Genomic DNA, 27,773 nt, shown 5'->3' on the forward strand with positions numbered 1-27,773 from the left:
GTCTCGGAACCCAAAACAGTTGTCTTAGAGATTATAACCATAACATCGCGGAGTCATGTTTAATTGAGGAAGCAAAAACAGCAACGGAATGAAAAATCAAAGAATCATATTACTTACATAAAGAGAGACTCCTACTTAATTTGGACAGAGGAGAAATAAATATTATTTAGAGTAATCTTTCCACTACATACTTTAGCCATCTGGAAAGCAAGAAAAGAAAACAGTGAGCAGCAATGTACAATGGCACTGAGTGCCTATTCCCATGTGTTTAATTTTTGACAGAAGATTTGTTTACATTTCTGAATCCTTTTTGAATTTTAAGCAAGCCGATCAAAAAAGGTTCTTCCGAAAGCGCTACGTGTCCCATGTAGAAGAACGTGTCATCCTGCTATATATATATATATATATATATATATATATATATATATATATATATATATTCGGTGAGTATTAGCCTCTTTGCTTTTCTCAGTACATTAATTATAATTGCAGAATGACTCAGACGTTAGCTGATTTAACAGTCATGTTCAAAAATTATTCAATACTCTCTTATCTTTCGAGAAGTCCCATTCTTGTGTAAAATTACATAATGAAAATAGTATTTCCTGTGTGTGCGTATCTTAAACATTATTAAATTCACGATATTACTCTTTTCTGCTTAGAAACCACTGTAAATCTCTGAATCTTGAAAGGCAAAAGTGTAACACTTTTGAACGTGACCATATAAACTTCCTTCACAATTTTTTTTAAGTACACATCTTATGGTACAAGTCAGGAAAAAACATACCAATCAAAGTAAGTTCGATAACATTTTAGTTATTCCTATTATGACCACCATCTTTCTATAGGGAGCTCTTTACTTTGACTTCCCTTCTTTAACGAAAAGATGTCAGGAAAAATGTTGAATTGAATTCAAGCAAACATTTATAAATACAATATTCAGCGATAAAAATAATTCAATGTCAAAATGACACGTTCGCTGTTTTTCGGAACGTTCATGTTTCTTTGGCCAATTCAGCGTTCCCGACAGATCTTGCGAATTTTTCAAAGGAATTTTTTCTCCCTAAATGGGGCTGAAACCTACAATTTTAATATAAACAAAGATATTTAGTGTTCTACCACGTATTCAGTTAACTTAAACTTGTGATGAAGACAGTCTGAAAACATGATTAGGCAGAACTGAAATGAAATCAGATTAAGATAAATTGTTTGATGACTAAATATTCTGATATTGAAGATTCACGATTGAGGCAATCATTTAAGATAGCATTACGATGTTAAATAACAGAAATAAATTACCTGCAGATTTTAAATACGATTTGACAAAAGGATACATGAAGCGGATAATGACTATGTGCGTATGGATATATTTTGTTCTATTGATATAGCTTGCCCACCCTATTTATATTCTTCCTACGTCCATTTGAATCTCGGCCTTAGAAGGAATCATCCATAACATTTCGATTTAAATAGTAACGATAATATTAACCGAAGTACAAGCTTAACACTGGATCTACATGTGTTATATTTGTAATTAAGTGATGCTAAATTGTTTTGATTGGATTCGATCCTTCGGACACTGTCAAGATGAGTAGCAAAATAACCAAGAAATAAAAAGATCAGAACTCCCAAAGCAGAAATTAACATTCAAATTCTCTACTGTAGATTTCAGATAAGATTCCTTTTGAACCCGACAAGAAATTATGAATTTCCTGACAACACAGATCACGAACACATGGTTCCCATATTTTGAACGTTATTACTAAGTCAATTTCGCGGTTTCAATTATATTTATTTTTTTTTTTATTATAATCCTTTCCTTTTTTTCTAAAATTAATTGCGGTTTTTATCTTCACGTGCAGACCTAGGTCCACGCCATCTCTACTACTAAGTAATGTCATTAATAATTATTTTGTATCATAGTAAAAATTGATGGTGCTGAGTGTGCACTAAGATATATTTAAAATTATATTAAAAAAAAAAAAAATGATTACCAACTCTCTTTAGGCAGCCTGTTACCTTTTCTTACGCACATAGAATTAAATTTAACAAGGGCAAATCTTTATTTTGTCTCAGTAAGATCTTTATTTGAAGCCAAAGCATTTAATATTCTATCTACATGTTTGAATATGTTGTGGAAGAAATTAAATGGCATTTATGTAAAAATTGATGAAAATATTGAATGATGACGAAACATCATGGGTGTTTTAATTCTTTAGCTACTACGGACCACTGGATGAAACTATGACAATAATATCCAGTTATGTTATGGGAAGATTTTTATAAATAGCGTTGTTTATATTGAACGCGATGACAGTTACCTTATTGATTGAATCCGTAAGAATTTCCACATTTACCTTGAAAATTAGTATTAAAAATGTATTAATTGCAATCTTTAAACAAATGCAACTGTTTATGGTAGTTGTACGTTCAATATGAATCTAAATTTCATTCATATGTAACATTTTCTCAGTCGGTTATTTTGAGTATTTCGAGAGGAGAAAACAAAAGGCATTAGAACAGAATCATTGCTGAAAAATACGAAATATCTGCTGCAGAGGGTACACAACAAGGTATACTGCAGAATCAAGTGTAAATGAAATTGCCATTTAATTTCTTCCACAACGTATTCAAACATGTAGATAGAATATTATATGCTTTGACTTCAAATAAAGATCTCACACAGACAACATAAAAGATTTGCCATTGTTAAATTTAATTCTATGGGCGTAAAAAAAAGTTACAGATTGTCTAAAGAAAGCTGGTGGTTAAGATTTTTTTTTTTTTTTTTTAATATCATTTTCAGGTCACACTTCCCACCATGTACAACGGTTGTGAAAAATAGATCATCATTATTGTTATCTTAATACAATGCTGAAACTTTCACTACTGTCCTCCTCAAATATTCAATATGAAAACGTAGCAAGACTAACCACATATTTGAATTAATGTTCACGTCTTTTATTATTAACGTATTTTCAATGTAACTATCTCCCTAATATTTTTGTAGGACACAAAACCCCAACTTAAGTGTACAAGATTCCCTGAGAAATCTGTTGTTAACATTGTTGATTTTGAAGCTGAAGATCTAGTTGTCCTCCGATGTTATGTAATCCCCGTAGTAATTGGTGACCATTAACATCGGAGAACTTTTTGCCAAATCAATCAACACTTCATCCATGATGTTATTGCATTGTTCTACATTCAACACCTTTAAACAGTTTAAATGATTTGGAATGAGTTTGAAACAAGCTCCAGTTATTCGAACCATTCCTAACAAGTCCAACACTTCCAATCGCGTACACCTCTTAACGATACTTTCCACGCCCTGTTCTGTAACGTCCCAACACCAGTGAAGCGTCAAAATTTGTAGAAAACGACAGTTTAGTGAAATATTCATTGCACCCCTGTCGTCCAAGTTCGAACATTCAGACAAATCTAAGTGTATAAGACTCGACATGCCTTTTTGTGCGAGAAACACTGCTAAAGCACCTGCGGTTAACCTAGAACCTCTCCTTAGCTTTAAAGAAACCAGGTTCAAAGTCGCAATGCTTTTCAAACTCTCATCTGTCATTTGGTCACAAAATGATATCTCCAGAATTATTAGCTTTTCACACTTCCCCAACTTCGTAAAAGAAACATCCGATAAGTTTTCTCCGTCTAGTGTCAGGCTCATTAGGGTAGCTTTCCTTTCTTCTATCAAATAAACAATATCTGCATCATCCACATTCACGATTCCATCGATGTTTAATTCCGATAACAACGCACATCCATCAATGATCTTCCTCAACAACTGTCCATCCAAACCTTTACAATGAGAAATGTTTAACCTTGATATATTATGAAAATTTGAAATGACACTGTAACACTGCACATCAGATATCTGACTCCCTTCTAAATTAAGATCAAAAACATTAGGACAACTGTTTCGTATTTGTTTTAACGCATCAGCTTTAATTGGTTTACAACATTTGAGAACCACTCTCCGAATGTCCTGACACACTTCGCTCGCTAAGGTTAGAATGTCGTTAGCATCCTGGTGTTGGACGCACAAGGTGTGAAGCCACGTCGCGTGGGTTAAGATGGGAGAAGCCTCTTCAAAACACTGATTCTCATCGAACACAAAGACAAAATCTTTCCAGAGGCTTCGATCGCCCACCAGTCGCTTCCATCGCTTACACACAAGGCCATTCACCAGACACAAATCCTCAACAGGGAAATAAGAGAAGATTTTCAATAGAATTTCATCCGGTAAGTCGTCTATAGTGGTGGAAGATACACTATCACCTTGGAGGTCAACATGTGAAACAGCTTCACTCGCTAACATCATTGCAGGAAAGAAGGTCGTTCACATTTTCCTCAAAAGAAACACCACCATTAATCCTACAAAGCAAAAGGCATTTATTATATAACAGTAACAACGTTTGCTATTTTCAATATTGTCAATTGTATAGTCTTCTTCAAGAAAATAATAAAATATACGTTCTTTTTAAGTCCTCTACTTCAGTTTAGGAGTATTAGTTTTTCTTTCTTCCGCCACGTAGACTGATAGTAGTTCCGACATGACAATGACATTTTATAGTGTTTCATCATCTGCTTAGATTAGACAACTTCTGCTAGGACGATGTGTGATACGTTTCATTTCATTTATTTATACTATCTAACCAATATATGGTGTTTGGAGGGTTCAGTTCACATGTACATAGTATTTGTATAAGATTACATATATATAAACATGATTTACAGAAGTGATAACAAATATAGGAAAATATTGTACATTGTTACACATATTTCTACGTATTCTTTTACACTATAAAATTCTTTCTCCATTAGATATGTTTTTCAGTTTCGTTTAAATTTATTTATTTTTTTCTCCGTTTTTATATGACTGGACAAAGCATAGAATATTTTATCTGCGATATGTCTGGGGCCCTGTTGTACCAGTGATAATCTAGTAAAGTAAGACTTTTTATTTATCTAGTGTTATAATGATCATTTTTCATCTCGTTCTCATTTTGCGTTAGACTAAAAATGGATGCTTCATATATGTAAATAGATGGAAGTGTTAATATTTAATTTTTTTTAAAATACGATTTGCAACTTGTTGCGTAATGTAAGTTTGCAATAGTACGGATGGCCTAGTTTTGTTTAATATAGATTTGCTTTCAGCTGCGTTATCCCAAAACAAAATGCCATACTTTATGATAGGGTATACGGACCCATAATAGATTTGTAATGTGTGTTTAAGCACTCTTAGAGTATATAGCCTCGAGTTCAGTTTCCATATAGGAGCCGCGGTGGCTCAGTGGTAGAGCATTTACATCTAGTGCATGGGGTCCCTGGTTCGATCCCAGTTCGTGCCAAGTGAACTTTGTGGTGGACAAACACCGTGTGCGTGGGTTTACTCGGGGTTCTCCCGTTTCCTCCCACTTTCTTCATTCCATTTCATTCACTTCTCATGATCACCGTGCCCTTTAGCCTATCTGTAGCCGGCATAATCGAGGGACGTAAAACTGAAAGATTTCACTTTTCAGTTTCTACATAGTTCCTCCGATATAACTATTCCATCTGAAAGTGCTCATCTGTTATAATGCCTAAGAAATATGCTTCGTTGACTAAGCTGTATGGATGGGTTCTTTAGAGTTATTGTGGATTTATTAATACTTTTAGCATGTCATGAGTGGAAAAGTATATACTATATTTTCGTGTTGTTTAAACTGATTACTATCAAACCAAAAGCTAAGTTTTTTTTTTTTTTTTTTCCTAATGTCTTGTACATTGTTAACAAGAGATTTTGTATCTTTTGTTTTAATAATAATCGAAGTATTGCCAGCATACAGTATAATTTTGATTTTAACACTATGCACAGAAAGATTACGTCAGAAAAACAACCGAACTATTTTGTCATCGACAGAAGTTCCTAGAATTGAGTCAGTCAGGCTCTGAAGGCTAACCCAAGAGCTGTTTCAAATGCATGCCTTTCCCACCCATCACTACGGTACGACACTACGACATATATGTCTACTGGGATACAAATGAAATTAAAGGATGAGCAGGAATGTTTATGTATTTATGTCATTCATCGAGAACTCCTTTCTACTGAAAGGATCAAAGATCAACTGGAGGCCTCTTTCAGAGCATGATCAGGGTGTCTACTAAAATTCCAAAATGAAATTTCGTGACTTTTTCGTGACCTTTTCTTCACCAAATCATAAAATTTCCTAACAATTTCAAGAGCAAATTTGGGTGCGAATTAGGATGAATTTTAATCCATGCGATGGAAACGTACTTTGCTTGCGATTTGGTAGCGTCTAAAGCCGACCATAGACATTTTTGGTGGTGAATTTTGACGTTTTATAGAACGAAATTTTCCAATCTGTACTTACACTTGTAGTAAAAAACCTGACCCAAAAGCTAGATTTCGTGACTTTCATTACAGTTTTCTGATTTCGTGACTTTCGTGACTGACAGACACCCTGATGATCTTGTAGTCATCAATACAAGAAGCGTATTTCAAATGGATGTAACCTGCTATGGATTCAAATAAAGACACTACTTTGAACGCGTATTAGTCATGACACACACATTCAAGCAGACTGCTGTTTGCACTGTTTCATACATTACGCCTTCTGTTATGCAATTACAAGCAGTATCAGCTGAGGAGAAAGTCAGCGGGAAATATGCAGCCGTCCAAAGCGGAAATCAGTTGGACTTCTGTTTGAGATTTCGTGCTGAGGAATGCAGGACTCTCTGACGCTAAAGTCGTGAAGCACTTTCAAAACGAAGAATTGAGTAGTGCAACTGTGTACAAAACATTAAAAAAGACCAAAGATAGGATTTCAATGAAAAAAGAGAAGGGGAAGAAGGAAAGAAATTATTATGACAAAAAAAAAATCAAAGAGAAGATTGTGACACTGATGGACGCTAGCAACGAATTTACGATTTCAAGTGATGTACGTGCATTAAAAAGTGAGTCGTGATGTAATGAGAAGTGGCTACTGGAACTGGCGATCAAAAGGAAGACAAAAAAGGGGGTCTCTATATGCAGGTGAGAAACAAAAAGTTATTCTGAACAAAATTACCAGGAACGAGCTTCGTGCCTCTAATGATGATAGGGACGTAATAATGGATTATGAAACATATATTGATATGAATGGGTATGATTTTAATGGAAACATGTTGTACTTTGAATCTGGTCACATTCATGTCCCTGTATCCGTAAAATTTAAGTTCAAAACTAAATTTACACAGAAACTACGCATCTGGATGGCAACAAACAGAAAAGGTCATTCTGGGCCATATTTTCATAAGCAATCAATGGGTGCAATTAATGAAAATATATATCAAAATGAATGTACTCGAAAGAGACTTACCCAATTTACCAAAAACTATCCGAATAGCGATTACATCTTTTTGGCCTGATTTGGCTTCTTATGTAATAGGGACGCAGCAACTGCTGGACCGGGAGTGAGTGCAGTTTTTACGCAAAGAGCGCAATCCATACATGTGCCACAAATCCGTTCCAATGAGAAATTCTGGGCTCATTTGAAAGCAAAAATATTCCAGCCACCATATATACCAAAAAATATGTCATGATTGGTAAAATGAGCTCGAAAAATAATACGTGAACTCAGTGCAAACTACTTCGAACAGCTAGTTGATGGGGAATGTGGATTTAAAAGTCAGAACGGTTTGCTAATCAGTGTGTTTTTTTCTGTCATTAACTGATTTCATATGATTGTAGAATGTCTATTGTGTCCTCTGTACAAAAACTGTGACGTTTCATGTGTAAATAAACAAAATACGGCAATTTAAAAAAAGTGTCTCATTTCAATCCACAGCAGGTTATTCTATGTGTTATTTACTTTTATTGCTGACTGAACCTAGATATGGATTTACTACTTGTAGGCGTAGTTGCACTAAAGTTTTACCCTCCCTTGGTATTTGGTAGCAGTGTTTTCAATCTCTGAGATATATATATATATATAAACGGGAATCAAATCACCCTTGGTCTCTGCTTATCGTGCCAATGTGCTAATCACTACTTTACCAAGTTCATTTCCTTAACGACTGAATATTAAATCTCAAGAGTGAAAACATTTAACTGGACTTCTGAGTAGTGTAGGTTCAAACAGTAATCTGAGAGACGCCAGTTCAATTCCCAGCCCAGAGGCATATTCTTTACTCTTTAAATTTGTACGTATAAAGGATATACGTGTGAGAAAAAAATAGGTTGTTTCATCTAGTCATCAAATAATATAAACAAATATTGCATTTTCTCTACCCTGTGATTATACAGAGTCTGCCAGAGAAATGAATACACTCTTTGTCTTCCTGTATCATTATACTAACATTGGCAATTGTTCTGAAATTTAAGTATATTGTAGTACGGTTTTTCGCTCAACAGATGTCGGTACTGTCAACACGGCTACTGAGATAAGAAAATGGCAGGAGCACGCTTGACGTTCGAAAAGCATAAATAAGTTTTGAAATGTTTTATCAGGTTTGGGAATGTCATCGAAGTGCAGCGTCAGTAGAGATGAAAGTTTGGTACTGAACCACCAACCCGCCTAACAAATCAAACGCATAGTTGACAAATTTGAGGCGCATGTAACGGCGAGTGGTCCTACAGCTAAAACGGTCAATGTATCCATGGAGACCGATGCACATACATGCCTCTGTAATGTTCTGGCGAACGTTCTCAAGCATCCTAGCTCAAAACAACTGACAATACGGACATCTATTGGGCGAAATACCATACAACAACATACTTACATTTCAGAAGAATTGTCAATGCCAATATAGTGATACTACAGAATGACAAAGAGTGTATATATTTTTCTGGCGGACTCTGTAGTTGTAATTATTGATTGACTGATTTTTAGTTTAGCGTCCCTTTCAGCAGCGAGGCTATATGAGACGTGGACCTACTGATTAACGTGGAATCCGAACCACATGAGCTCCCGCCGGGAATCGAATCTGTAGTTGTAATTATGATCTGCATGGTTGTCCAACTATGATACATTAGTTTCCGTTTTGTATAAAACACCTTGCGTATTCTTATTATTTTATCAAGTTGATAATTTCGCAAGTTGATCACCTAAACAAAATAAATAAATAGGTCTTTTGTTTAATTGGTCAGGTTATGTACCAGTGGTTAATATAGTGAAAGTTACGTGGCTTAATATTATTTCAGTATATTACGAATATATTTCAATTCAATATGTGGAAGAATAATTCAGGTATTGGGATGTTACTTGATCTAATTCTAGAGAGAGATAGATTTCGGAAAAATGAAATCTCTACGTCCCACGATTATGCCGACTAGGATAAAGGAGACAGTGATGATCAGAAATGAATAAAGTGGGAGAACCCCGAGAAAATCCATGCACACGGTGTTTGTCCACCACAAAGTTCACTAGGCGCGAGATGGGATCGAACCAAGGACACCATGCACCAGATATGAACGCTTTACTACTGAGCCACAGCGCCCTTTTAAAAAAATAGAGTGATCTATCTTTGGTATTCCCGTTAAACCTATACTGACGATCGATAATCCGGCAAAAGCGCTAACTTGCAACGGCTGCGGTCGCGAAAGTGGTGGATTAAAGAGCACTCCTGTAACGAAATTCAGATCGAACGAATAGGTTATTTGAGGTATTCCGACATTAATGCAAGCAATGCAAAAAATTTAACAATCAAAACCCTCTACAGCAAACACATAACGAACTAATAATAATAACAGAGCCTCAGTGGTAGAATGCTCACCTCTGATGCGTGGAGGTCCTTGATTCCACCCTAGACCGCGCCAAGTAAACTTTGTGGTGGACAATCACACTGTGCTTGGGTTTTATGCTTTTCCTCCCACTTCCTTCATTTCACCATTATCATCCATTCCATCATGCCTCTCTTAACCTCCGTCTATAATCCGAGAACGTTAAATAATAATAATAATAATAATAATAATAATAATAATAATAATAATAATAATAATAATAATAATAATAATAATAATAATAATAATAGAAGACAAAGAAGAAATCACAACACAATACCAAAAAGCAGAGCGCTAAAGCTGATAAATAAAACACGAAATATCTGAATACAGTATACAAAAATACTTACTTACACAAAAAACAGCAATGAGCATATAATTACTTCAAGTTTAGAGAAGAAGATAGCAGTAAATAATACCACAATATAGCGCACTGGTCAAACTCAATACAAAATTAAAATGTTAAAGTAACATACACGCTTGGTATATAGAAAGTGGGAATATCATAACACAGGGTGTTCAAAATACAGGATGTTTCAAAATGAATATCGGCGATTTAAAGCTTTGTAGTACTTGTTATAATTAACTTACAATTATAAATAATACACCAAATGAAACACAAACTCAAACAGTTTTGTACGCACGCATGTGCATGCATTGTTTCCTCTTTCTGCCGTTAGAAAGCGCTAGTAGTAAAGATCGCGACAAGTGAGCAAAGAGCCTTTTGTGTTTTACATTTTGAAAGACAATCTGTAGTTAAAGTGCAACCGTCTGTGTGGAAAATTTTAAGGATATGCTTACCACTACGTCCTTATCGTTTTCAGTGGCTACAAGCTGTAAAGCCTACAGACTATGGTTTGCGTGCCAACTTTGCAAATGAAATGTTGCTGCATGACGAGGAAGATTTTCTGGATCGTGTCGTCTTCAGTGATGAATCGACATTTCACCTAAGTGTTGATGCAACTCACACTCATAATGTTTGCATCTGGGGGTCAGCAAATCGCCTCGAGATGGTACAGTTGCAACGAGACTCCCCTAAATTGAATGTGTTTTGTGCCATGTCCCGGCAGAAGGTTTAGGGCTTTTCTCGCCTATCGACTCGATGTGTGCCGTGTGACGAATGGTGCTCACATTCAACACTTGTAGCAGAAGCTGTTTGAGTTGTTCTTTCATTTGATATACTATTTATAATTTGTACGTTAAATGTAATAAATACTCCAAAGCTTTAAAACTCCGAGGTTCATTTTGAAACACCCTGTACTAGCTTTAAAGTTATTTTATGATTATGATTTAGTGTTTATTTCACGTGTAAGTTATCAATATATATATGTTTCAAATCATGAACTTACGAGGATTTCAATGTTAATTATGTCAAAACAATACAACCTCATTACGAATGATTACACCTTATCATTTTTCTTTTAACTTTCCAAAAATACGTTATTAGATTCACTATTTCTTATTCCAACTTAAGACACACGTAACAGGTATCTTCACAATACATTATTAAAAATATAATAATAATATTAATTTTGTTAAATTATTTTTATGTCATAACAACTTACCTTATATGATAATAAGTTACTTAAGATTATTCATTGTTGGGACTCTAGTCTTCATTAATTGAAAAGCTGAATGGAAAACCATTCCATCAAACCTATCTCTGATAAGACAAAAGGAAAAGAAAAGGTTTTCCGAAGAAAATGTACCATTATCGAAACATAATAAAGCTTGAACGTTTACAAGTGAGAATAATACTGAATATTTCTTTCTTTCTTTTTTTCTGGTTTTCCACTTAGCTGTCAATTATTATCAACAATTTTACCAACTTATAGTAGAAGCCCGAAAGAACGCGGTTCAAAACACTTGGAGTTCGGATGTAACATGGAGGAAAGTATGTCCTTCAATAAAAAATACCATAGTGTATTTTTATCTATTTAAGCTTTGAAAGTTGGATTAAAACACTAAAAATTCTGCGAAGATAGGTTCTGTAGTACAATTTTACAGTTAGATTGTATATTACTGTATAATATTGAAATTCATTACTGCACAAATGTTTCCTTCCTCGAACTCCGTGGGATCGCTTTTTGACACTTTTATGATGGCATTTCGATATACTGCAGTAACGTCATAACGCGGAAGTAAAATATGTCCCCAAGATACCGCGTTATATCGGGCTTCTACTGCACATTACATTTAAAATACTAATATGAGTATGATTTAAAATAGTTCTTACAGAATTGTATTATATTGCATCTTAAATGTATTTCATAAAACATCATATATTGAAAATAGAACACTTAACATCAACGATGCGTGACATGGATGGACAATTATTCTACCTCCCCCCCTCCCCCCGATTATTAAGAACTTTACTAAAATTTTAACTTTATCTATGGCATACAACAATATGGATAAGTAGTATAGGAATGTGCTCCTTACGTTCTTTGATTAATTGAATATTTTAATTAATATTGTCGTTATCAATAGTTGAGTCTCATGCAGGTGTGTCTCTATAGTGTAGTTACAAGTTACATGCCTTCACAATTGATACGAAGAAAAATAATTAATGATAAATATGGACTTTTATTCCTGTATACAAATGAAGAATGACCGAAGAAAAAAACAGTCATTTTAATATGAAGTTTGCAATCCTGATTGATGTCCATACGAGATTTGGCAACATAGAGTAAGTCACTATGCTTGATGTTATTCTCTGTTCACATGTTCTGGCTTGGTTCTTTGTAGCGATCGCCTGCCTCACAGAGCAGCTCTTTAAACACTTATCCTTATGTACAATGTAATCACACATTTTTTGACAGAAAAAAAAAAAAAAAAAAACGTTTCAGTTAGCAGATGGGACGGAGGGAGAATAGGAAATACGGCGGAGTCTAAGCTCTGTGGTTGTGCTGACCCACTCAACCATAGTGCAGTGAGATGATTTGTTCCGCTTCTCGCACATACAAAAAATGGCTCTATTATATCAAAAACGAAAAGAATCCACAGTAAATTCTTAAATTATTACTAGATTGCGACGCTCATTCATTCAAATTATTGAGAAGGAAAACGATAAACTTTCAACACTTAGTCTGAATAGTTAACTTTTCACTATTACTTAGTTTTTGTATCCTTTCAAATCACGCTCTTAAGTATGTATGTTAATGGGTACGTAACGGAATTATATTTATAGAATCTTTGTTCACATGAGAGGACTGCACGGTGGCTCACTGATATAGACCGCTCATCTCTAATGCGAGGGATTCCTAGTTTGGTTCTCGCCCACGCCTGATTGTGTTGGACAATATGGTGTCCGTGTTTTTTTCTGGGTTCTCCCTTTTTGTCCCACTTTCTCATCCACCAATTATTTTATAATTCACTGTCATTAATTTATTTGCCTCCTTTAGCCCAAGGGCAGTACCCTAGGAAGTGCAACTAAAAATTTCATTTCATTTCATTCACAGAATCGATTGAGAAAATTCAATAAAAGAAATAGGTTCAGTAGTGTTGTTATCAATTGTTTTTTATTTCTTGAATAACTTTTAATTATCTGAATAAAGTATGTAAAGGTAGGATATATACAACGGTAAATTTTTCCTGCAATATTTGCATTACTTACAATGCAGCAGGAAGTATTGCAGAGCTCATAGTGGTCTGGTCTCTTGTAAATAGTTGAAAAGTGACCAAAAGCACACGAAAAAGTGACTAAAATCTCATCATGCCCCTTTTTCCTTTGTCAATTTCTCCATCACCTTTCTCTCTCTTTGCTGTTTTGTTTCATCTTTTTTTTTTCTTTACTTCTTTTTGAGCTTCCTTCTTTCTTAGGTTTTCTAAGTATGTTTTGTAGTTACGGTAAGCAGACTTAGCAGATGTAAGAAGATTCTGAGTAAGTGGAACCAGTTCCGGCCTATTCCCGAATTTCTTCATCCCAGACATTATATTTAACTTATCATTGAAAGTTCTCAAAGCCATGAAATATTCAAATTCATCACCTACTCTTAAGAACATAAAAGAAGCATAACACAAGACGAACATGATGAACCAGACAACACACACACACAACGTTGAGCGGAGCGTTAACTATTACGAGAGAAAACAAAGACTATTATGACAGAAGAAAGAATAGACACAGTAGGGTTCTCAACCCCATCTTGAGAGCTTAAGCATCCACCAACCATTCACTGTGCTTTAGAAAGATTTCAGAAGAGTAATGAGTAACAAATTTCTACCTTTTTCCGTTTGTTTTTACAATATTTTTCTTATAAAACTGCCAATGGAAAACATAAATCACACGAAAAAGTCACTTTACCTCCCAAAAAAAGTAACTTTTAGTGACAAATTTGAAAAAAAAAAAAAAAAAAAACAGTAACTTTTAGTGACCAACTTGAAAAAAAGTAACTTTTAGTTAAAAAAAAAAAAGTGACTCGCTATGAGCCCTGGTACTGCCACAAAAGAAGTGATGTGGATGAGGGTACGAAGAAAATTTCATAAAAAGCATGGAGGAAAAAATAGGAGACCCAAACACAGATGAAGAACAGAGGAAAAGAGATTTAAAGAAGTTCTGGGCAGAACTAAGGCAAAATGGATACAACATATAGGATAAGGTCAGAAGAAACAGCAAGAGACGAAGACAGAGGAAGAAGACAAGAACAAAAAAAATGGTTTCAAGAAAATATAGAGAATGCTTCGGAAAGCAGGAATTAGGACGTACAGGAAAGGAGGAAGCAGAAGGAGTCAGAACAACCAAGGGAAAAGCAATAGCGAAAAAAGATCAGGGGGGGGTTAATATAGAGTGGAATGCGCGTAATGTAGCAAAATTTACATAGGAGAAACAAAAAAAAAGAAGAAGCTGGAAGAAAGGACAAAACAACACAAAGATTACGTAAGATTGCAAAGGAACAACAACGCTATATATAAGCATCAGAAAAAAGACCAACTACAGGATAGCACAAGAAGGAGCAGAGGTCATAGAAGCAGAGAAAAGGGCATTGGTGAGAACATGAAAAAGAAGCCAGGAAAATTATGAAGGCAGTGGACAAGAAAAAAATGAAATGAAATCTTTTAAGTTTTACGTCCCACGGTAGTGCCGGTTAGGCTAAAGGAGACGGTGATAATGAGAAATGAGTGAGATGGTGGAATGAAGAAAGTGGGAGGAAACAGGAGAACCCCGAGAAAACCCACGAGCACGGTGTTTGTCCACCACAAAGTCCACACGGTGCGAGCTGGGATCGAACCAGGGACCCCAAACACCGGAGGTGAACGCTCTACCACTGAGCCACCGCGCCCTTGCACAGTGGACAAGACGATGAATTGGAATGCAGGATTCGCGATAAATAAAGAATGGAAGAAGATTCTACTTAAAGAAGGAGAACAAATTAATAAGGGAACATAACAAGGATAATTACAGGACAAGAATGTATGCGGCAAAAAAAAGTATATTTTTAATTGGACAATCCCACAAACGCAGCTGTACAAGCGAAAGGGAATAACACAAGTGTTGGGGCGGAGCCTAATTAAAAGTTGATCTCCGGATAGTATATAAGAGGTGACCAACTCATAAGAGCCATACGGAGTGGAAGTCTGATGAAGACATTTATAGTGTTGAAACTGTAACGCGATTGTGTATTTTATATTATTATCACATAGCCTTGCTCAGTATGTTGTGTTTAGTTTAACAATATGAAAATAAAATGTGATAGAATAGTTATTTGCACCTAATATCAGAATTTAAAGAATATCATCAAAGTAAAACATCACTGCGACGAGGATGGGGAAGCGGTTCCAAAGCCAATTTCAGCCTCATTACCGATGTGATTATCCTACTGTAGAACTCTAAAGCCGCTAGTGCTCTCATGTTAAAAACTTACTGCTTGATTTTGAAATTTTCCCGAAGAAATCGTTGGTTCTTAAATATTTTATAGAACTATGTACAGAAGCCATTAATAAAATATAAGTAGGCTACAAACAAACATATTATCCATTTTGGGTTGAATTTCAAACGTATCTTCCTTCTGAATTTCAAAAATCCCGTTTGAATTTGTTACTTATTCATACATTTTCTTAAAACGCATTCAGGCTTATGGACTCGGGAAACAGCAATGTAACAATTTAAAAGAATGTATCAATTAAATAATAATAATAATAATAATTTTCTTTTATGCTTCTTTGGTAAATGTCTGTCTCTTCTTCTATCCAACCTTCATTTTTTTTCTTACTTCATTCCTAACATTCGATTAAGAAAATATCTTCCTAGACCTCAGGTTCTTAAGAATACCTTTTCAAAAACAAATGCAAACTTTTGTACTTCTCAACTAATATTATTTTCGAAAAGAGTATGTATGTTTTTCAAAAATATTTAAACAAATAAGTTTTTCCAACCTAAATATATTTTTCAGTTAACAGCTTTAAAATGACTGATTGTCAGTAATAGACTATTCCACTGTATACTACAGCCATCTTTCGACTATTTTATAAAGTACTTTAAGCCTTCGCATCGCTTCCCAAATAACTATTATATATCTGGGGTATCCGTGATGATATCTCATACAAAATTAATAAAAGAAATTGTAATGTTATTTTAGGATTCGTATCAATGGAGAGATTTCTCCCACTCGTCAAGCAATTTCCCCGGCTCATCGAAGAATGTCTTCCTTCTCAGGGAAATGATTACCCGAATTTCGCATATGCTGTATATCACTGTGGAAAAAAAGTTTGCATATATATATATATATATATATATATATATATATATATATATATATATATATAGAGAGAGAGAGAGAGAGAGAGAGAGCGCTGGGAAGTCTCCCTTCCCCCCTGGAAGAGAAAAACTTGACTGGAACCCCGATTATTGTGAATATTGCAATATTTTGGAAAGGAGTGATAAATGCATTTTTTTTTAAAAATGTGAATCTACAGTTTTATATAGATAATTTTGTATATAGATAAATAGATAACAAACAGGTAGTCAAATCTGGGTAAATGGAACTAGGATATTTGAGAAAACTCTTTAACTGGAAATCTTGTCCTTTAACATTATCTCTATGAGTGGGATATCGGCTATTTCAACCTGCTTAGTTAGAAACTCAATACGTGAGATACTTCTATATAAGTTACATTAAGGGTCTTCACTACAGCGAAATTAAACTACCGCTAATTTTACAGTTTTTCTGTAATATCTTCAAAACAAATAAAAATATTCGAAAAGCAGAAACGTAGTGAACTAGACAATACGATTTTGCATGTGATACCTTTATCACAATTCATCTATCTGCTTTTGATTTGCAACTGTAGATAGATTTAGCAATTTTTTTGTGGGTTTTGCAAATAGCAGCATACCAAAAGCAGATAGGTGAATTGTGGTAAAGGTATCACATGCAAAATCGCATTGTCTAGTTCACTACGTTTCTGTTTTTCGAATATTTTTATTTGTTTTGAAGATATTACAGAAAAAACTCTAAAATTAGCGGTAGTTTAATTTCGCTGTAGTGAATAGCCTTAAGTTGGTGGTCCCTTCCGATCCCACTTACCCAGGTTTGACTATATATATATATATATAAATGGATAAATATATACTAATTCATGTTTCTTTCAGTTAACTTCAGAGGACAGAGGCAGGGAACCAAGTCTTTTTACATTTCCAATACTGGATAGCAGTATCTAGTTTTCAATATACAAAGTACTCACACAGACACGAATTTGTAAGGGAACACATTAGAAAAGCACTTCTTATACTATAATCTTCGAAATGCTGCGACACCAAACGGGTTTTAGTTGAGTGATGTGATCAGACAAGAGTTCATTTAAACACTAAAACATAGAAAATAGGCAGGCAAATAGATATTACTCATAATAATGAAGATAAATATTCGGTAAAACACAAAAGTCGAAATTAAGCCCTAACTGGTGTTTAGATGGTATAAAAACATACATGAAGGGTGTTTGCAGAGGATATACAGTAATTTAAAAGAAAACGTAGTAAATTGTTTCGAAATAAATATCTAATAAATAAATTATTTACACCACTTTATCACACTTCACACAGAATACCTCGGATATATTAACTTTGAAATACGATAAACAGATAAACATTTAAATATGTTTTAACAGTTATAAATGACAGTTATAGTCATAAATAGAATTAAGATACCAACGAAAGCGCCTATCCTAATGATGGCTTCAAGCCTCTCCTCTAAAGTTAACTAGGAAGAGTACAGCCCATACCTACCTAACATTCCACACACACGCTTAGGATTCCGCACTTCGGAGACCAAGATTTCTGAAAAACAATACACAAATAAATAAACAATAAAATGACCTGGTTAATTACACAAAGCTACTACTACAGTGTGTAAATAAACAGAAAATGTACTCACCTCGCTCATTATATTCTTTCACAGATTCGTTCGAAAAAATCGTATTAAACCTACACGGTAGAAGTAAGAAGTTAAAATTCTACTTACTTTCAACATTGTGTTAAAAGGATGTACTTGTTAACCTGAAAACCAATAATTACTCAATTCGACTACTCAAATCTATGTACATATATACAGGGTGTTTCAAAAAAACACCGACGTTTGGGATGTGATTCCTGACACCAAGATAAGGCAAAAAGTATAGACCAAGCTGTGTGCACAATGCTTCCTTTCGGAGTTATAGGCTGCCGAAAACATGAAAAAATGAATTTTAAAGGTCCATAGCTCCATAACATGAGACCTAGCGGAATCGGGTCAAGACTTCATTTAGGAACTAGTATGTGCCCTATCCAAATATCCATGTGTCAGAATAATGCGGCAATTCCACAACAATTTTTATCGAGGTAGTTGGTGAGTAATTCAGATTATATGCCCGTAGTGAAACTGCCTTCATAAAAATTATTCCGTGAGTACCTTAGAATTCTAAAACATGTATTTTTGGATAGAGTACATATTAGTTCTTAAGTAAAGTCTTGGACCGATTGCGGTAGGTCCTATGGTTTTGGAGCTATGAATCTTTGAACTTCATTTTTTCATGTTTTCGACAGCCTATAACTCCGAACGGTGCACCCAGGCTGGTCTATACTTTTTGTCTTATCTTGGCGTCAGGAATCACCTCTCAAACGTTGTCGGTGTTGTTTTGAAACACTCTGTATAAATGAAAGTGACTATGTTTGTAACTCAACTCTTGAACCACCCGACCGATCTCCATCAAATTTTCAACATACACGAGATTCGGGCCTTTGGTGGTGCAACGTAAGAGAGAGGGAAATAATCGAAAATGACTAATAATGGCGTCGAATCCATAGTTTTCGTGGTCGCTGAGATGAACAGTGACACTTCCGATGCTATTTAAATCCAAATTCAACCCTGAAACTTGGGGGGAGGGGGAAGAAGGAGAGAATCCGACAAAAAGCATCGGTGGTCAGAGAATGCTTCAGTAATAGTAAAACGTGACTGACTAACGGAACATATTCTTAATTTTTCTTATTTTAACTCAGCGAAGCGGGTAATGGACGCCAGTATTTATATACATAACTGGCACTCAGCTATACGTTTAGTTGACTATACATTAAATTTAAGCAATGACTGTTGTGTTTACTATTTCATAGGTTTTCAGTGGTTATATACCCCTTATAAACTTTATTAGTTACACACAGAATTTTCATGTAGCTATCGCCGTACGTAAATTGTAATTAACTTAATTCTATTGTTAAAGCTATTTTTAATGATAGTGAAAACGATTCTTTGTTTGAATTATGTTTATTGTATGGAATCCTTGATTTTTCGTAAAGATTCATATACTTTTCTTTCTGTTTATACATGTATGTCCATAATTTTGACATTGCATGTAAATATGTGTTTTAATTCTGGCACACACACACACACACACACACATATATATATATATATATATATATATATATATATATATATCACAATTTACTCATGCTCTGCAAATTCGAATACAATTTTTTCTTTAGTTCTTAAAAGTTCTCTAACATTACGTAAAATAATATTGTTTTGTGACAATCTTCGGTACCTTCTTTAGTTTATTTTAGTGTATTACTTTAGTAGTTTCCTACTTAGTTGAAAAAAAATGGGTGATAAAAGAAAAATAAATAATTAGAAGGCTGCTGGACAGTGCTTGTAAAGACATTTCATGCACTGAAAACCCATCCTTTTCAAGAAGAAAAAAATCTGGTTATCTGTGTCATAAGAAACATGGGGCGTATTCGAAGTTAACCTTTTTCGATGAAGATGGTTCGCCTGAAGTACAACTCACCTCTTCGTTGGATTCTGATAATGAAAAAGACAGCTACCGTAGAAGATAATCACGACTCTGAATTAGAACAATCTGGTGACAACACGCATTGGAACAGAATGCCCAAATATATGTATATTTTCTATATTTATTTACTTTACATCATACCGATGACATGGACCCGAAATCAGAAGAACAGAAAAATAGCTTTTGTGATTACATTTTGTAATTCTTCTAAAAGCAGATACAGAAACCCTGACGAGATCAAAGAAACCTATTCAGTAGCTGGAAAAAAAAAAATGAAATGAAATCTTTGAGTTTTACGTCCCACGGTTATGCCGGTTAGGCTAAAGGAGACGGTGATTATGAGAAATGGATGAAATGGTGGAATGAAGAAAGTGGGAGGAAACGGAAGAACCCCGAGAAAACCCACGCACACGGTGTTTGTCCATCACAGTAGCTGGGAGATTCAATCTGTGGCCACTTACTACCTCCTCAATTTTCTAAACTTTGGAAAATTTCTGAAAATCTTTCAGTTTAATGTTCCATGTTCATGCCCTTTAGGCTAAGGGAGACGATGATTAAGGCAAATGAATAATGGAAAAAGCGGTGGAATGAGGAAGTGAGAGGAAACGGGTGTATCCTAAGAAAACCCACGGACATGATATCCACCACAAATTTACTTAGCAGGGGATCGAACCAGGGACCCCACGCACCACAAGTAAGCGCTCTACCAATGAGCCACCATGCCTAAACTTTGGTTGGAATAATAGTTTTATACTACTATGCAGGGTTGGCTGGTTAACCAGCTGTTTTTTTCAAAAAATAGGAAAAAAAATGGCTTAAACCAAAACACAAATAATGTTTGTAAAAGTGTAAGTGTTCGTAAAATCTTGATGAATACACATGTCTGGGTTATCACGTGTCACTCCCGCATATTATTCGTAATATATTCGGACCTAAATTCCCCATTCATTACTCAAAGAGATTATACTACAAAAGCAATTTTTTTATAAGTTTACGAATGTTTCTTTTGTGATTTTTTACAGTTTGTTATTGTTATGCAATTGCAGTCAAAGAAAAATTCTAAATACTGTTTCGTTTTAATGTTTACTATCGATAAAATACATCGAAACACCGTACTTTTCTGGGGGGCGGAGTCATACAAATCTCACGAGAGGCATTTACTGAAATCAAAAGTATCTTTGGTATCTATTTATGTATAAATGGGTCAGAGCCAAAGTGGACTCAAATAATTCGTATCTTTATTCACTTTTCTTACTGATATGCAAATTAAGTCGTTGTATTTCTTTAATTTGGACTAATAAAAGTCGTAGTGAACTAACTTGGACTTAATTAGTTTTTCTGTACTCTGCAGTATTTTGAAATTGTCCATATGTAATTCTGTATAATGGTTTCACTTGTGTAACTGTTTATCTTTTTGTCCTTCTCAAATGACTTGACAATTAGACAATTACATTAAGAGCATGTAAAGATCAGTACAAGATATCAGGAGTCTTTCGGGAGTGAGTCACGAGACGTATCGCATTTGTGGCCAATTAGTCTTGGTTTCGAGTTCAAATGGAGGGCAATTTGTTTCGGATGTAAGTTGAGAAACGGTTTGGACTCCGTTTTAGGTTATGTGACCCCTTCCAGCATAACTCGGTTGTTGCATAATAACACCAAGGTGAAAGAAACTTATTTCTGTCCATATGTGATATAAATACAGAAAGTAAATTATTTAAAGCAAAAAAAAAAAAAAAAAAAAGGTTTAAACAAACAAACCGTTTTTTTTTTCTTTTTTGCAATAAAAACCATGGTTTTTGCCAACTCTGCTACTACGGATAAATGACGAACAGAACAGAGAATTGAAATACTAAACAGAACAAAGAATTGAACTACTAACAGCTTTTGAAAAGAAAAATGATAAAAAGAGCTTTGATTATTGGAGGGAACGTGTTACAAATAAAGGAGTACCTCTGAGCCTCAACCACAAGCTACACGAGCTAATAGGGACTTCAGAAGTGAAGACTGTTCCACCGAATAACGATAGCCATGCTTCTGGAAGAAACTACCTTTGTGACTGGAAGAGAAACCGAAAATCAAAGACACTTTGTCCAGGAATACTAACTGGGAGTTGGGCCAAATGCCTTCTTTAGTTTCTCATATATATATATATATATATATATATATATATATATATATATATATATGTATAATATTTTTATTGTTAAAACACTTGTTACAATAGACAGAATCATAATCGAACAGTTACATATAGAGAAAAAAATAATATAGTAATGTGATAATTAGTAATGAGAAATTCTTACTGACGGAGAATCTTATCCCTTCCAAAGCACAAAAAACTTGAAAAGATGCTGCTGAAGATATCTTTACCGCAAGTATTGGATCTGTAGGCAGCAAAGAACCTTTCGCTGTAGTAAGGTGTGCAAATCCCGTTCCGGACATTGGAACTATGAGTGAAGTAAGATGAAAGCTAAGGTGTTAAATTTTTACACATATTGTATATGGAACCGCGGTGGATCAGTGGAAGAGCGTTCACCGCTGATGTGTGGTCCCCCTTCTAAACTCCTAGGATAGCGCCAAGTGGGCTTTGAGGTACACAAACATTGTGTTCGTGAATTTGCTCGGGGTTCTCCCGTTTTTTCCAACTTTCTTCATTCCACCATTTCATTATCATTATCACAGTCTCCTTTAACACATACGGCACAATCGTGGAACGTAGAACTGATAGTATTGTCACGGACAACGCTAAATTTTTGACTGTGATTGCACTTTTAGTTATTACTCTTCAAAATGACTTGAAATGATCGTGAAAGAAAAGTTTGGATATTTCAAAACTCATTTATGATTAACTTAAGAATTCTCAAGCTGTAAAAAACTGCTTTATAATCTCATCTTTGAATTTGTTTCCACGAACTGAAGTCAACTACGTTACACGTCATCGTGTAAATTCATGCATTGACAAACATGATGATACAAGTATATTTCTGTAGGTGCACGCACTTACTATTTCACCTGTAGGTACAGTGAGTCTCTGACCTTAGCATTAATCGAGAAGGAACAAAACCACTTTAAATGTCTAAGTCGTGGCACTGCAACTTTACTGAAGTAGGGCAGGAAGACACCGTATCCAGCGTGGATTCGAACTGAACATTAAAATTATAGTTTATCAATACTGACGTGTGTCATTAACAAGACCCATACCATACCACCGTCTGTAATTCTACAATATAAAATAAGGTTATGTACTTGCAAACTTATTTTATTGATAAGTAATTATTTTCATGTTGAAAACTAGGCGGAGTTTAATGCAATAAATGTCCTGTACTTAAAGGCTACTTTATGGAGGATCCGTGCTTGACAGGCTAGACTTTCATTAATACATATCTACGTAGATTCGCATCATAACACGTCGTAAGAACACGACATATTTCGGGTTAACTGTCACAAATGGCAGATCTGAGACATATTTACGGAGAAATGAACAGAGTCAGACCAAATGTCAGCATGAGAGTAACACAAAAAAGTAAACAAGATACTCAGTTAAGGGCGATTAATTGGAGAAAAATGAAGTTAAATTCTGAACTATACGAGTTCGCATATTGATGTGATTTTAGTTAAAACAGACAATAACCATAATATGGTAGTGTTTCAAACCAACTGTCTTAACCAACTTACAACGCGAATGCTGCAGTAATAGTGGGGAATAATGAAATATAGAGCGGAATCTAAATAAGAGGGAGAGTTGCATGTGAAACAAATGTTTTAAAATGGGGGAAAATTCTGGTACTAACCCATTTCATGGGGGCATAAATCTGTGAAATCGCGGAGCAAATATGTTACTTGATGTCATAACAAGTGTGTATAAGAAATCAAAATATATCGGCTTCTTATCTCTTACATGTATAATAACGAAAGAGAAATACGAAATAGAAAGTGTGCTCTTTACCATGTAGTACTCCATAAGAAAGACATGAAGTGAAGTGTTGTGAGAAGGCAGTGTACAAAGTGGTTATATAAATTTCGCAAAGCTTTGCCACATGCAAAACAAGTGTTTTTCCACTATCCTCATTTATGCATACACCCACCGTCGCTGACGAGCCTGTTCCCTGCAGAAATAACTCGCAAATCGCTTGGAGCCTCTTCCCTGCCCTGATTCAGTTAGATCACATTCATGTTTTTTGTGGTCACTCAGCACAAGTTGGTTTGTGTTTTTAAGTTAAATTGTGTTTTATGCACTGCAGTTTTTATACCATATGTGCACACATTGTAGTTACATTCAGTTCTCCTAAAGTCAATTTGCAAGCATTAATGCGACTCTTCCCTTAATCAACACTTTCTGAGGCACCAAGAACCTATTTCCTGCTAAGAAAAGTTCATATTTCATGACTATAGGCTCGGCATTTCCCTGCGTGCCGACCTAGTACAGGACAGAAATATTTACGTACGAATTTTATAATTTTTGACGTCCCGGAGACATGTATTTGATAGTGGGTTCCGCCCCAACTCCGTCTAAAAGTTTACATATATAATACTGTAGTAGAGAACTGTTCAGTGCTGGTTAAGAAGGATCAATAGTTTTAGTTATTTCTAAGTAGTGCGTAGTTTGCAATATTTAACAGTGGGACGGTACTAATTTTGCGCAGTAATACAATACAGATGAATACGTATCTAGACAGCATGTAAATAAATATTTGTGATTAACTGTTAAGAGCCTGCCTTACTAAAAATAATACAAAATTTACCATTTTTCTTTTGCTTGTTTATTCATCAGTGAAAGGAGATAATGAAATGCAAGTCACCACAATGATAGATAATGCTATTCTACAACAGAAAATATGAACCTGAAGAACGTTCAGTGTTGCAATCCATAGAAATTACAGTGTTGCCAGAAAAACAATTTCCCTAAAATCTAAATTAAGACAGCGAGTAGAGGAATGAACTCAATTGCATTTGATTACGTATCATGTTCTTTGAGTTTCTTGTGAACTACTTTTTAATTAATATTATTATTTAGTTTTAATAACTGTATGTTAAAACTATTTTGTTTCTTACAAACTATATACAACTATTATTTAATCGCTGAAAAACCCCATAAATACTACGATTTGCGTGTAAGTACGGCTACGGGATCTGTAGCTTAAGAACTAAAGTTCAACATACACAAACCAACCTGTGCTATGTGGCCACTAAAAAGCACAAAAATTACCTAACCGAGTCAGGTTAGGGTGAAGTTGATGGACCCGCGCGGGGTGCATTCGAAAGGAACAGGCGCGTCAGCGATGGTGGGCATGCACGCAAGCGAGGTTAGTGGGAAAAACTGAGTTTTCGCAATGATACGAGTTTTAACAACACTTGTCATGATTTCATACTAACAACGCATCACTTGTAAACATAAAATATATGTTCTGTACACTTTCCAGAAATACACCGCCGGTGGAAAATAGCATTTAATAGCCCCATCTTACATGCACTCTTATTTTATCCGACGTAAAGCACTTGTAATGATTTTACACTAGTAGCCCTACACTTGTAAACTTAAAATACAGCTGTATTACTTTGTATTTAGTTGTCGCCCGCAGAAATTTCTTCCTTATAAACATGTCTTAATCATGCAAAGTACTGAATTTTACCTGTAAATTTTCTAAAATATGGTTCTCCAGAACTACGTCTGCACTGGAATTAACTAACTTCCGTGTCCCCTTTGCTAAATACCATTACACCTTCGGAAATATTGAATTACTCTTACAGCCGTACTTCGATTACCCGATCTTTTACTTCAACCCATTGCGCAATTACGTTCAGAGGTATCACATTAACTCTACATATCCTTGTTAATCATAATACTGTCGCAGAATCCTGTATAACACGGATTTGACGGTACTCTGTAGCATATAAAGCTATTTCCAGTGGAAAAAATCTATAATTATTAGTTTTAAAATACATTATGTTCTTATACCTTGGATTAAAAGATGGTAAGCGACGTTCTTACCTTTTCAACGTATTTTAGATTATGATCAAAATGCACCCAGCATTTGAAGGATTTAAATTACCATCAATCTCCTCAATCCGGATCAGATTCAGGTTTACAAAGCGTGAATTAATGATAATATACTGTTATAAACTTAATAGAAATTTTTTGATCAGATTTCAACACTCAACCTCTAAAACATAGGACCACAGTATTGCCAGATTCCAGATTACCCAATATGTCAATGCGAAGCGAAGTAATGCTTGCTTAATCGTAAATTGGGGCAACATTTCGTAATGATTTGTGTCAATGCAACACATTTTTTTATTTTCATTTTTTTAGTAATAATTGGCGTACGAATTATAATTGTTTTTAATAGGCATGTACGCAAGAATTTATTTCGAGCATAGTATCGGCTTTAGCGGGTAGGCCGGGTAGGCACGGGTCTACCCAAAAATTTTGAAAAATATATAAACGCTAAAATATACAATAAAGAGTAAATATATTTTTCACTATTTATATTAACAGTAGATAATTATTTAATAAATAGCATCAACTACTACTGGTACTGTAAGAGTAATTTCCTACTGTCATTAATCCATCAAATTTGTATATGTATCCATAAGCGAGGGAGCGGGCCTATCCAAAATTAAAATCCTAAAGCCACCTCCGTTCGAGAAAGGTTCAAAAATTTAGGTACATCACATCTTGCAAAATTTACATATAAAACTGAAGACAGCATCGAAAGACATGTTTATATGCAACATTCTGCAGGTGACTGATTAAAACAGTAAGTAGGCTAATACAGCTGTATTTCATATTTACAAGTTTGGATTACGTGTTAAAAATCATTATTAGTGCTATTCCACGGTTCCAACAAGTAAGTGAATATGAAAGGGACTGTATTAGGCATTATTACTTAATAATGTAGTGCTTCTGCACAGTTTGTCCCTAAAACACAAAGTTTTTTTGTGTAGTTTAATATATATTTTGTATGTTGCAGATAACAATGTGAGGGAAGTCTGACGGCAAAGTCTTCTACGTCAACCCATCTAGTACCTAGAGCAATTAAAAATGGCGAATCGACTTCAACATTAGTCCTACGTAGAAATGCGCGGTGCTATTCGCCTTTTATAGACTAAATGACAGAAACCATCTGACATTCATCGAGAATTGGTGGAGATCTACAGTGAGAATGTGGTATGTCACAGAAGCAAATGTATGTGTGGTGCAACACATTCCTAAAAGATAGAAGGACTGACAGATGATGACAAAAATTGCAGACCAGGAACGCCATCACCGACAAGAACGTGTATGACATCGATGCGATGATTCGTGAAAACAAAAGAGTGAGGTTGCATGACATTACAGTTGCATTGCATATCTCATATAGTTCAGTAAAGAGTATCGTTCATGACTAAGTTGGCTTCAGGAAAGTGAGTGCACGTTGGGTGCCAAATACCTGCGTGAGGACCAAGAGCACTTCAAACGTGTACGTAGTTCCCTGACCAACGTCATACGATATACCCACGAAGAAAAGTCATCCTTTCATCGCATTATAACGCGAGATGAAACCCCGATACCCCTATGGATATATGAATCAAAACGCCAGAGAATGATACGGAAATATCCGTTGTCGTTATCTGCCAATAACCTTAACACCACAACATCTGCCCAGAAAGTAATTGCTACTATGTTTCGGGACCGTTAGGATGTTATTTATGTTGAATTTCTGGCAAATGGTATGAGTATTCCTGCGGACACACG

At 35.0% G+C, this 27,773-nt stretch overlaps 1 protein-coding gene across 2 annotated transcripts; it reads right to left on the reverse strand.

Annotated features, from left to right (window-relative positions):
- Nucleotides 1–206: 206 nt before the first annotated feature.
- LOC145664987 (F-box and leucine-rich repeat protein 13-like) lies at nt 207–26,254 on the reverse strand. 2 transcript variants are annotated; one of them, XM_081732174.1, is made up of 4 exons: nt 26,028–26,254; nt 18,000–18,050; nt 9,769–9,921; nt 207–4,383 (listed from the first exon to the last, which is right to left on the reverse strand). In XM_081732174.1, exon 4 carries the CDS (start codon nt 4,328–4,330, stop codon nt 3,089–3,091), a length of 1,242 nt encoding a protein of 413 aa, XP_081588300.1. In that variant the 5' UTR covers nt 4,331–4,383; nt 9,769–9,921; nt 18,000–18,050; nt 26,028–26,254; the 3' UTR covers nt 207–3,088. The 2 variants fall into 2 exon arrangements, with proteins under 2 accessions (XP_081588300.1, XP_081588291.1); XM_081732165.1 differs by lacking the exon at nt 9,769–9,921 and having other exon boundaries at nt 26,028–26,253.
- Nucleotides 26,255–27,773: the final 1,519 nt, after the last annotated feature.

Source organism: Thermobia domestica, chromosome 1 (assembly GCF_964235325.1).
Source record: "Thermobia domestica chromosome 1, izTheDome1.hap1.1, whole genome shotgun sequence".
Taxonomy (NCBI): domain Eukaryota; kingdom Metazoa; phylum Arthropoda; class Insecta; order Zygentoma; family Lepismatidae; genus Thermobia; species Thermobia domestica.